The 13,761-nt window shown below is 31.2% G+C and overlaps 1 protein-coding gene across 1 annotated transcript; it reads left to right on the forward strand.

Moving 5' to 3' along the window:
- Positions 1–489: 489 nt before the first annotated feature.
- Positions 490–1,970, forward strand: LOC143194748 (uncharacterized). The gene is made up of 3 exons (XM_076401428.1): positions 490–671; positions 782–1,346; positions 1,410–1,970. The coding sequence occupies exons 1-3, from the start codon at positions 626–628 to the stop codon at positions 1,822–1,824; spliced, it is 1,026 nt and encodes a 341-aa protein (XP_076257543.1). The 5' UTR covers positions 490–625; the 3' UTR covers positions 1,825–1,970.
- The last annotated feature ends 11,791 nt before the right edge of the window (positions 1,971–13,761 follow it).

Below are 13,761 nucleotides of genomic sequence, written 5' to 3' on the forward strand. Positions count from 1 at the left end.
CATAAACTGATTCAACCTTCATATAAAAATGCATATAATTATATAAGTAAAACCACAATAATTTTATGAATTTATAGTCTCCGTATTTTGAGGAATCGGCCCCTAGATAAGTTATTTATGACTAATAGGAAAAAAGAAAATGTTCCAAAAATACAATTTTTTTTTTGATAGCTAAAATATTTTTTTATGACTATTATATTCAACCCAAGAATTTTCGGTATGTAAAATAGCTTCTGCGCAGAGTGCCTGCCACCGTGCACAAGAGAAAAGGGCTGGTCGACCTTCCACCCTACGAAAATAACCATCGTCCCGGAAACAGTTCAATAGCGTAAACACCGGTTCGTTGGCTGGCCCAATCAAGGCCCGTCCTTACCGAAAACCCCGCCTTTGCGCTACTTTTACTACCTCACAGTAGACACGGCTGCTCGTTCGGTTGTTTTGCACCAGTTTATCATAGCTAGCTGTGCCGTGTAGTCAGTCGCCTGTCAATCAGACGGACCTCCAATCAGATAAAAACGGTGCTGTTGTCACTTTCGAATCGACGAGCGGTGTTGTGTGATTTATTCGATTTATTCGGACGTTGTGAAGTCCGATTGAAGTCGGAAGTTTTACCAAACCAGTGATTATGAATATATCTGTGTACGAACGGTGTCAGGAAGATCCCAAGCAAGGTGTGTTTTGATTTTATTTTAAATACGCCGGTCCCTGTTGTTATTTAGTGCGAATATTTCGTTTTCTCCCGCATTCTGGCCGAAATACTTATTTGTTGTTCTGTTTTTAGTTTTGATAAACGGATTTCACACTACTCAAATCAAACAGGAGGCAGATTCGTCCACCTCCCCTCTACTCACGCCACCCCACACCCCCACGTATCCGCAGCAGTCGCCTCCGTTAACGTACCCGTCGGAATCAAACGGCACCTGGTACCATCGACCGTCCGAGGGCATGACCGAGGGGACCTGTTACTCCAACCTGCGCGTCCAGCCGGCTCCAGGTTTACCCCAACCGGTGGCGGCGCCTTTGATGTCGTTCCCGCCGAACTACAACGCCGTGATCATGAATCACTGGCTAAGGAGTGCCGCGATGTACCAACAAGTGAGGCATTACCCCGTACCGGATTTCAGAAACGTGCCGGTACGTCCGAACGCGCTGTTCCCCCCAGCCGGTGCCAAGATAACCGGAAGTACCCGACCAAAGAAGCAGTTCATCTGCAAATACTGCAACAGACAGTTCACGAAAAGTTATAACCTGTTGATACACGAAAGAACTCACACGGACGAGCGTCCGTACAGTTGTGACATCTGCGGCAAAGCGTTCAGGCGTCAGGACCATCTCCGAGATCATAGGTAAGACCACCCGTTCACTATTTTTAAATAATTTCATAAATGTAATATCTCGTTCCTTTCCAGATACATCCACTCCAAGGAAAAACCATTTAAATGCACCGAATGCGGAAAGGGCTTTTGTCAGTCGCGTACCTTAGCCGTCCACAAGATCCTCCACATGGAGGAATCACCTCATAAATGTCCGGTGTGCTCCAAAGCCTTCAATCAACGATCCAACTTAAAAACCCACCTCTTAACCCACACGGAAAGACCCCTAGAGTGTACGAGATGTCTGAAATTCTTCGTTTCATTCCACGAGCTAAACAATCACGAACTGTATCAATGCCCGGAGAAGAAGGAGACACTATCCGTGCCTTCTACGCCCGATAAAAACTTGAATCTTTTAGACTTGACCAAGAAGGAACCCGAGCCAATATCCAACACGGCCAAGCCCGCCAAGAAGCTGGGGTTCAGCATAGAAGACATAATGAAGAGATAACTTGCATGCCGTCGGTCCTACCGTTTTATTTAATGTTGCCAAAGATTATTGTTAGTGTTCTTCGTCTTCCTGTTGAACGGGGAAGTATAGTTACCCTGTAGGATACCAAAACGATGGTGGTGAGCATCTGTCGTGAGTTAATTTATTATTAGTCTTCGAAACCAAAGACATTTTTTTGTACAATATTATTAGATATATGTAAATACCTTACCCCAATGTAAATATATATTTATGTTTTAGTCAGTAATATTTCTCAAAATATACAAGTATGTTTTCTTAAAAGTGTGTTTTTTTAATGTGTTTTAAAACACGTGACCCACGATCGATTTCATGAAACACCTGGTGGGACGTGGCTTTGGCACCGCCCACCAAAACCCATAAAGTGGCGACGTCAACGTCGATTTCCTTAAACTTACAGTACGAACAGTTACCGAGAGATGGCGGCACCCGCCGACATCGATGGAAGTTTTGGTATAACGGTATTGAATTTCCAAAAAGCTCGGTAACTGTTCTTTCGTATTACAAGATGTCATATTACGTGGTAGACGTTATGGTTGTCTAGAACATTACAGCTTAATTTTTACTTACTAGCGATGGTTCCATGTTTGAAAGTTATGTTTTATTTTGTAGACTCCGTATATTTTGTATATATTGACATCATTAAAGATTTTTGTCTTAATATTGTTATAATTTTTTTTATAATGATTCAAAACTACAAATTTTGTTGTGTAAACTCTTATTATCATTTGCTACTAAAGGCTACAAAATATATTTGAAATGTGTATCATTAAATTCAATTATGAAAATGGCAACAATTATGAATGAATCAAAATCAAAGTACTCTTTTTGGAATTTGGAGTTCTCTAGAATGCTGAAAATATTCCTCTTTCATTTTTACATTTTTCTATACTATGGATTTTCTGCTTTGATCAAAAAAAAAAAAATATCGATAGAATATAACATAAACTATTTTTTTAAAAAGCATTATTAATAGAGACATCTCAAAGTTATATTTTGAAAATTTATCTAACTAACATAGTTTATCCTTAATGTCATCTTAATGAAATAAATATTAACTATCTAAACATTGGTAAAACATTTCGTTATTTGTAACACATTATATGTTCATGGCTCTAACTATGCTAAATTTCACAAACCTCTATTCAGGTAGTATTCTTAAAAATGGATCCAAAATGTACCCTTCATGTGTTAAAATATATAGATTTTTCATCACTAATAAATATTAGGTTTGATGAATAACCAACGCACATTTTTATTCGTTCAATTATGTAGAATAATTCAAAATAACTTTGTTGTATTCCGAAGCTAAGTACGTATTCTGATGAATGAAATATGAATATTATTTTTACAATCTTTTCCTGTTTAAAAATATGTTTCAAGTTTACTTTATGTAATAGTAGAATTACATTTGCAAAGATACTGTAAATGATGAAACAGTTAAATATTGTGTTCCTTTGGTCGAACTATTCTTTGTTTTGAAACTTTAACTTGAACATCATTAATTTTATTAAATTATTCAATATCACACTAATTAACTAAAGAAAACAAAAAGATCCAAAAATGTTCTGTATTCATACTGTTGTGGATATAAACTTGGAAATATTTGAAACAAAAAGAACTTTTACATACATTTTTATTACAATTTAACCATTCGGTTGATGATGACAATGAACTTAATTATATCGTCATCTGAAATCTTGTTCATTCATTGTGACTCTATGCGTAAAAAGTTTAATAGTTAATTAGGTAATTTTGTAATTAGTTAATCATTATGCGTGAATTTAATTGTGTGTGTGGACCTAACAATATTTAGGTGCACGTAAAAAAAGTACAGTAGTACATGATAATAAATAATAATAATAATAAACAAGTGGGTTTCCATCTTTTGGACTTCCCAACACAATTACTATTTAACCCGTAAATTGTACACTATACAGGTTCATTTTAATTATATTCTACCCTAAGTTTTACCCCAACAGTATTATATTTATATAAGTTGATATCCAAATGTAGCGCTTCGTATCTGCTATACTATATTTAAATTAAATAATAACCTATCAAATATTAGATGTAAAAAACAGGTTGTAAAATAAATATTGCATCATTATTACATGTGCTAAGATTTCTGAAAAACTGCCCTAGGATATTTTTACATGTTAACCCGAAATAAATGTAATTTCCCCAAAAAAAGAGACAAAATTGAAAGAAATTTCCTAGTGAACAGTGAAGTGAACCTAAAAAACTGGTATATTGAGAAATACTATTTTTTCCCCATAACGTGAAATAAATGTAATATTGAAAGGTTTGAAGAAGCCACCTCAACACCACTGTGTGTAACAATGTGTATAAGGTATTACAATACATTTGTTGCAAAATCTTCTTTTGTTATATCTTACATTAGATATGCCTAATAGTATAATCTTAATTTATAAAATTTATTTGTTATTACCGTTTTGTTGCATTAATTACACAAGCAAATTAAAATTAAATTAGACCGCTTAAGCTAAAGTTAAAAGTAAAAGCTTGTTTGGATAGCTTTGACTTTTTTTTTTTGAAGTTTATTTCAAAAATTTAATGCGAAACCTTAGATAAATTCGTAAATTCATTTGATTTCGAGGTCATCGTGCAATTCTTCGTTAGTAATAAGCATTGGCAAATAATCGAAAAACTTGGTTTTGATTAGTAGTAGGGTTGATGTTCTAGCGCAACCTCATATTTGCACTCCATAACTCTAACTTCTTAAATCCAAGAAATCATTATAAACAAATAATATTTATACAATTTATAAAAAATGGTTAAATTCTATTTACAGTTTTAGAATCAAACAAATAAAGCTTTGACTTCAACGTAGGTTTCTTCTATCTATCTGCCTGAAGTCTAACATTGGTAGCTTTTGTAGGTGCTTTTTACATGTAAATTTTTAATATAAATTAAATTCCAACAAATAAAAACGAAAATCATTCAAATGCATCAATTTCATCAATCTCAAAACTGAAAACCAAATAGATTATGTCAGTCAATTTCTTGTCCTTTAATTGAATTGATGATTACGATATCAACAATTGATAAACAATTTCTATTTTGTTCTTGTCATTTTAGAAATAAATGTACGATAATTTTCTTTTATAGGTTCATGATCAAGATGATTGGATATAATCGTCACTACAACAAATAACATCTAGAGTAGTTGATTTTATAATTAATGTTTCTCGGTAGTTTAGATTTAAATCTATTGATTTGTTCCTCCAATAACATTTCTCATATAAAAATATTTTTCATCAAAATATCTAAATAAATGATAGCATATTAGGAAAAACTGTAAATGCCATAAAACAAGATACACACTTCACTAATAATAGCCCCAATTTTGTATTTTGAGTGTGAGATTAAGGGTTTATTGATATAATATTGCTACGGTAGCAACCATTGTTAATTATGTTCCAATTTTATATTTTTTAATAGATTATTGTCGAGTGTAACAACAAGTTTTTCCAAACCGTTCTTACATTTTTCGGTTTTAAAGAAGTTATGGTTTAAAAATAGCGATTTAATTATATATATATATATATATATATATATATATATATAAATATATATAATTAAAACAAACTATTAAACAATTCGAAAATGCTTTTTTGTTTATTCTTGGATAATTGGGAAACAGCTTGCCCTGTTAATAAGTAACATTAACAATTTATATTTTGGTTTCTAGATATCTACATTATATGACAGGATAGTTTAAATTTATTATCCTAGAAAAGCTATTATCTAAACCTTTAATTTTTTATTATTAATAATTAGGAACCTGTCATCTACTTTGAATTTTCAGGGTCTATACATGATGGTGTATATATATTAATTGACTAAATCATGTATATATGCATAAATCTAATAATATGTGTATATTAATACAATAAGTATAAAATGCATGTTTTTACCTCTCCATAAATACAAGTATGAAATTATGCAGACATAAAGAAAACTTTGTGCAAGCAGTTACAAAAATGTATACATAAGCATTACACTGAAATTATACATATATGTAAAAGTTAACATAACAATAAAAATAACATAAATGAGTGTAAATACAAAACAAGACAAAACATATAATAAAGATAGAGTAAAATGAATGCATGCACACGTTGTTCGACGAACCCCATAAGGTTTAATCCGACTAAATCCGGGGGATTTTCCGTAAATATTCGAGTTCGGTGGCAGCGAAATGTCGAAAATGTCAACTCGGATGTTGCTAGAGAGTTTACAAAGAATCTATTATAATTTGATGACAATAGCCAACTAAAAACAGCTTCTCATAGTTGACAATTTGCAAAAACTAAAATTTGTATTTTTCTAATTGAAAGAAATCAAGAAATGTTAAAAAAAATTGTAAATATATCCATATTTCGAACAGCCATAATCTATGGAAATAACGTATGTTTAAGTTTTTTTTTACATTTGTACAATAGCAGAATGTACATGAAGCTAACGGCATTCATGCTCCATTGATTTCAACATATTGATATTAGTTTAGATATTTTAAAAGTAGCGATTTAATTATATATATATATATATATATATATATATATATATATATATATATATATATATATATATAATTAAAACAAACTATTATACAATTCGAAAATGCGTTTTTGTTTATTCTTGGATAATTGGGAAACAGCTTGCCCTGTTAATAAGTAACATTAACAATTTATATTTTGGTTTCTACAATTCTGAGACTACTAATAAACAATACCCACCAAATAATTTCTGTTTAAGATATCTACATTATATGACAGGATAGTTTAAATTTATTATCCTAGAAAAGCTATTATCTAAACCTTTAATTTTTTATTATTAATAATTAGGAACCTGTCATCTACTTTGAATTTTCAGAGTCTATACATGATGGTGTATATATATTAATTGACTAAATCATGTATATGTGCATAAATCTAATTATATATGTATATTAATACAATAAGTATAAAATGCATGCTTTTACCTCTCCATAAATACAAGTATGAAATTATGCAGACATAAAGAAAACTTTGTGCAAGCAGTTACAAAAATGTATACATAAGCAATACACTGAAATTATACATATATGTAAAAGTTAACATAAAAATAAAAATAACATAAATGAGTGTAAATACAAAACAAGACAAAACATATAATAAAGATAGAGTAAAATGAATGCATGAATAAATCAGATAAAATCAATTAACAAAGCAACTCAAAAAATATAGCACATGTATGTGAGTACAACAAATATACAGTTTTACAAGTTACAATTATCACAAATACTAAACCTATAAATTGGAGTGAACATACAAGCCTAATGTTACTAATTGTTATTTCTGTAGAAACATGACGATATTGAGGGTCTTTTATTACAATACAAGAGATAAAATTGTGTAACATGATGTGATAATAGTAACTCGTACTGAAAGAGATGAAGGGGATAGCGTAAATAACAAAGAATCGGAATCAGATTTTAGACTACCTTTCAGTCATGAGATTGTATCCCAAATAACAATGTGTCAAATTTAATGGGTACTCTGAAGTTCTACATTACGGCATTCAACAATGGCATTTATTTCCTCAGAGTTCATAAGTAGAGAATGCTTGCAGATTGTTGTAAGATATTAAAACAAGATTATCGTGATATTTTTAGAATTTTTGTTTGTATGTGTCTATAAGTTAATTTTAAAGGTTTTCTTTAATTTGAAAGTATACTGTGGAAAATTCGTACAAGTTTTTCTTTTATTAATTACATCTTACATTATATATTCTTAGTAAAATTTTAATTTACAAATTAATTTATTAATACTGTTCTGTTTTATTTGTGTTAGTACACAAGCAATGCGAGTACGGGATTAATACAAGAGTAAGTATTTCCCAAATTTAGCTAAAACCAATCTACTTAAGCTAAAGTTAAGAATACACATATATACGAAAGAAGTTCATGTGGTTTTGTTCCCTTCAATCTTCTGATTTTCTGCATATCTTCGTTGGTTACGTAGCGATAAGCGTTGGCAATTAATCGTATAACTTTGTTTTGGGTGCGTTGGATTACTAGTTGGTTTGATGTACACCCACTAGGTTCAGATTGGCTATATGATTAAATGATAAACCAATCCCTTTGATTTTAGTTTAAGTTGAGAGTATCTTCCGACTAATCAGTACAGTTGCTCGACTTTTTGTCTTTTGTCTAACATAATATTTCCAATTTGACCTACTATCGAGATGTATGTTGAGGAATTTGGCTGATTCTATTTGAGGAATCGGACATCCGTTGAGTATAACATTGACCGATTTGGAGCTATTAAGCTGTATTTCTCAGTCTCTTATCCATTTGAAGATATTGTTAAGTATATTTCCACGTGTTTTGCAACATATGGTCGAGCGTTGTCATGCTGAGGAATGATATTGTCGAAGCCTTGCTCGTATTTCGGCCGTTTATCGTGCTGTTCTCAGTTCAAACGCATCAGATATATTCAATTGCGATACTTTCACCGAGTAATGCCTTCAAATACACGTCTTCAAATTTTTTTGGCTGTTCAGAACGCCCTTTGTCTTCGGTGTCAAAATCGCTACTTTTAAATATGTTGAAATCAATGGAGCATGATTGCCGTTAGCTTCATGTACATTCTGCTATTGTACAAATGTAAAAAAAAACTTAAACATACGTTATTTCCATAGATTATGGCTGTTCGAAATATGGATATTGATTTTTTTTAACATTTCCTGATTTCTTTCAATTAGAAAAATACAAATTTTACTTTTTGCAAATTGTCAACTATGAGAAGCTGTTTTTAGTTGGCTATTGTCATTAAATTATAATAGATTCTTTGTAAACTCTCCAGCAACATCCGAGTTGACATTTTCGACATTTCGCTGCCACCGAACTCGAATATTTACGGAAAATCCCCCGGATTTAGTCGGATTAAACCTTATGGGGTCCGTCGAACAACGTGGTGACGGCAATATCTCGGAGTACGCCCACGTGCCTCGGCAACCGTCAAACAATGCGGCCTTTATCAGTCGCTAAGCGAAGTCTTCCATAGAAATCCAACGTCCGATGTTTTGGTTCGGCTTGCATGACGCCCATTATTCGAAAGGAATTAAAAGTTTCTCTTTCTTTCGCGTCTGACCGTTCGGTCGACCTTTTTTTCCCCCTTTACAAACAGGTACCGAGTCCGAATTATTTATATCAAAGCTCACTATTGATTGAATTAAGGTAAAATAAACGGGTTTGGAGGTTTTTTGTTATCTATGTACCTGTTTCGTGTTTGTTTACACCATATCGAGCTGATAATAGTTGCACATTATCTTTAGCCAATAACAACTGTTTGCTGTATTGCGTCATTCGCTGTTAAGGCAGTACCCAACATAAATTACGCCCAAAATACATTCACATGTGTCGAATAATTACATACGTGTTAAATAGTATCGATGAGATCTTAAACAAGTTGAAAAATCATATAATCATATAATCATATCACTAAAACTTTAATTCACACGTGAAAAATCCAGTTTTTGAATTCTGCCCGGAGTTATAGAGAATAAAGAATTATTTTTAATTGACTTCAGAAAAGGAGGAGGTTCTATGTTCGGCTGTATACATTTTTGTTAATGTATGTTCGCCGATTTCTCCGTCAATTATGAACTGATTTTCAATTTTTTTTATCCAAAAAATTACACTACCGAGGTGGACCCATTGGAATCAAATCAGGATTATATGGGGGGAAGGGTGGAAACCGAGTGAATCCTTCATATTTCGAAGGAATGAATAATGTTTTCATATATCTCTTTATCTAAAATAATCAAGTATTAGTGTATAATGTTATTGCTGAACCGATGTAACGGAAAATCGGAAGTAGTTCAATGTAAAAACCATTGAGTTTGCTTTTTAAGTACTAACCATATCATATGAAAAGTCGTAGAAATAGTTGAGGCAGCTGCTTCTATGGCGTAGTGGTTAGAACGTTCGATTCCCGACGGGGGCAACAACTTTTTATTGTTCTAGGTTGGTTAGAACATTTGTTAAATCACCTCGACTAGATAGCGGACCCCGGGACCTGAAGCGTTTCTTATTTTCAATCATTGTTTCCTTATTCCTGTTTTTCCTCCTACGGGCTACACCTTACTTATCCATTATAATACTTAATAAAATAAATGCGTAATTTGTTGACTAAATATCTAACACTAAAAAGAAAAATAAAAAAAACTACAAAATAATTGATAGATATTTAACACAAAAGACGTTTTTAAATAAATTATACAAATAATGACCTTTATAATAACTAAATAATAATAAACAAAAAATTTCTTTAACATATCTACTACATATATTTTATATTCTACTATATACACATAATTTTGCTTAATACTAGCGTTGGGAACCATCAACTTTTTACTATCGACTGTTTCAGTCGCTATTTTGGGTCCGACTGATTTTGTTACTATTTACTATGGGCTGTTTCAGTCGTGTACTTTTAGTTACAATTTTTGGTTCTACTAGATTCATTCCAATGATTTTTAACGCTCTGTCGTCATAACCGTGACCTTGACAAAAATATACCCAATTTTTTTGGTAGTTTGCTTGTAAATATCAATATATTGTCTGTTAATATAGCAGCATTTTGGAGCGATATTTTCCAAGATTGTTAATGTAATAGGGTAAAAATATTAAAATTGTATGATTAAAATATTGTGAAAATTAAATAGTAAAATGCTTTTGATTGTTTTTATGACAATACTAGGTAATATTTCGATTACTCTATCGATTTTTGTTAAAAAATATTTCCGTTCAATAATAAATAAAACATTTACTCTATTTAAAAAACTCTAGTACTTATTGTGGGTCATTTTTAATTCTGTTTTCAATAATCTCATGGATTAGTTTTTTTTCTATCATTAGCTGATTATATGTTATTTATTTGCTATTAATTTAAGTTATGTTATTATTCCATTCCATAGAAAAATTCCATTCCTTTACACAGATTCTTTTTTTTCTCTTTTTTTTCCACAGAACATTCAAATATAAAAGTAATTCTACTAAAATTAAATTATTAGTTATATGTTAATAGTATTCAGTAATTATTTTTTGTTTTTCTTTCTAAAAGTTAGTACGTGAAGGAGGAATTATCTTCGTTCTTTCTTCTGTCACAATTTATACAAGAAAGGGTTCGTACATCTTCGTCTGACATCTCGAATTGAAAAAAAGTCGCGCATTTGACTGAAAACAATAATTACTATTTTCAGTCGCTAGTTTTTTGACTATCGACTGTTTCGATTGTTTTCAGTCGATAGTTCCTAACACTACTTAATACTTACCTAAACATATTTATCTATCTACAATATTATTTAACTACTGCCAACTGATTAGTTTGAAAACGGTGACGATCCTAAGCATTACAAAAATAATAATAAGTTTCTGATATATAAACAAAGTTATATTACGAACAATATGTACAATAACCATAAACACTAAATAAAAACTAAATGTATACTTAATAGTAAAAAATCCATAACATAACTAAAAATAATCGTACATCCTTTTATTATTGAATGCAAATATTTTTAAATTAATGTTCAGATATACAATTATGTTCAGCTTTTTTCGGGTGAGGCGATTTATTTAGTCGTTAATAATGTGGCCAGATTTTGAAAACACTTATTCCAAGGGGCAGCAATATATTTTCAATCTAACTGATATAATTCAGGTAACATCATTTTATGAACTTGTCAATAATCCAATGGGTTTTCTAAATAGCATGTAATTGGCATTGCCTAATACAGTTTAATTTGTAAAGTTCTTGTGGTACCTGGTGTAAAATTTATCAATTGGTACTATAAAAACAAAAATCGAGAGAGTATTGCCATTAAAAAAGGTCAAGAGTATTTTACCATTGATCATTCACAATTTTATTTTTTTTGACCTACTTACATTAATTTTGAACTATATACATTAGCAATCTTGAAAAATAGCGTCCATAATGCTGCTATGCTATATTGATGTTGAATATATTATTATTTACAAGCAATCTATAGGAAAAAAAACATAACACCATATAGATTACATATAAAACTATGTAATCATAAATTCTGTACATTCTTTTTAAGGTCGCAGCTGGGACGATACAGCTAGAATGTTAAAAATCGGTCGAATTAAACTAGTAGAACCAGAAATAGTAACTAAAAGTACACGACTGAAACGGTCGATAGTAAAGAGTAATAAAATCAGTCGGTGCGAAAATAGCGACTGAAACACTCACTGGTAAAAAGTAGTAAAATCAGTTGAACCGATAATATAGAGACTGAAACAGTCGATAGTAAAAAATAGTCAATTACTAAACAGCCGATAGTCATTTTCAGTCGATAGTTCCCAGCGCTAGTTTACTCTTTGTATTACAGACCGACCAGATGATTATGAACCCAAATATATAATATCATTGCTTAACCAAGAGGCAATATATATATATATATATATCTATATATAACAAATGTTTCTTCGCAGATACTTTTGAAAGTTATAACAGGCAAGTGACAATATAAATAATTGGACACAAGACTGAAAAATAAAAATTAACGAATGTAAATCTGTGCATATGCGGTTTACCAACAATCAGACCGTACAAACACCAATAACATTAAATAATCATTTCATATAGCAACAACGCTAAATATCTCAAAAAATAAAATAACTGGAGTTGAAATATAGCAAAAATGTTTTAGCTGATTGGAAGAATCACAATTATCCGTACATAATAAATTGCTAATATATATAAGCAAAAACTGAAACCTATATGGAGATACGGAGTTAAATTATGTTCTGCAAAGAGTAACATAAACAAAATACTAATTTTTCAGAACAAAGCTCTGAGAAGTATTATGGGCGCACCGATATATTACAGGACTGATTACCTACATTGAGACCTTCAGATACCAACAGTCAGTCAAGAAATCAAAATGATTGCAAGGGGGCATGAGGAAAGATTCCATTCTCATGAAAAGATTGAAGTAATGCAACTTTTGGATACCACCAGAGCAGGATACAGACTCAAAACAATCAAACCATCTGATGTTGCGTAGTGTTGTGTAGTGAGGTGCATATAATAAAAAATACATTAGTGACATGAATAAACATTATTTCACCAGATAATGAGATAGGGCCGATGGGTCCTCCTAGTTATATACCTAGATTTAAGTTATCATAAAGACAAATTGTAGGTTAGTCGTAAACGACTAGTAACAATATAATAATTATATAATATTAAATAATTGGTAACAAAATACTAGCTATATTGAAATTAAAATTAATATATATCAAATATATATAATTTATAATTTATAATTTAAAGTATATATTAAAAATAAAACAACGTAAATATATTCATTATTATGTAAATAAAACAAAAGGTAGTAGCTCCTATTGTACAGCAAAATCGCAATTTTATGAAAATCTGGAGTGTTATTCTACCTATACTTGACAACAATAAGTTTTTTATAATATATTTACTGATAACCAAGGATGGGATAATGAAAGATGTATTGATATAATGCTTACCACTTTATAAACAAATCTAAGTGACCTTGACTGTGTTATAGCATGTTTATCACCATAATTATCATCACGAGATACTTTCACTGACACTCTGTTATACTAAACTACGACAAAACCTTATCCGCTCGATCTTTTTGCGGTCTGAAAATGTAACGAATATCAAACAACTAACAATTTCGCTAAGAATTCTCTATTATTTTTGCTGCAATGTCAATGGCGGCGACGAGACGTTCTTTTTTTACATTGTGACGTATCTGTTTACTTTTAAACAGTTGTTGCTGGGGCGTTATCGACCGATTGAATATTGATATTCAGCGACGGCTTTGATTGGTTTCATTGATCGC

Source organism: Rhynchophorus ferrugineus, unplaced genomic scaffold (assembly GCF_030347505.1).
Source record: "Rhynchophorus ferrugineus isolate W39M unplaced genomic scaffold, kcgeb_rfMv2 rfM1, whole genome shotgun sequence".
Taxonomy (NCBI): Eukaryota; Metazoa; Arthropoda; class Insecta; order Coleoptera; family Curculionidae; genus Rhynchophorus; species Rhynchophorus ferrugineus.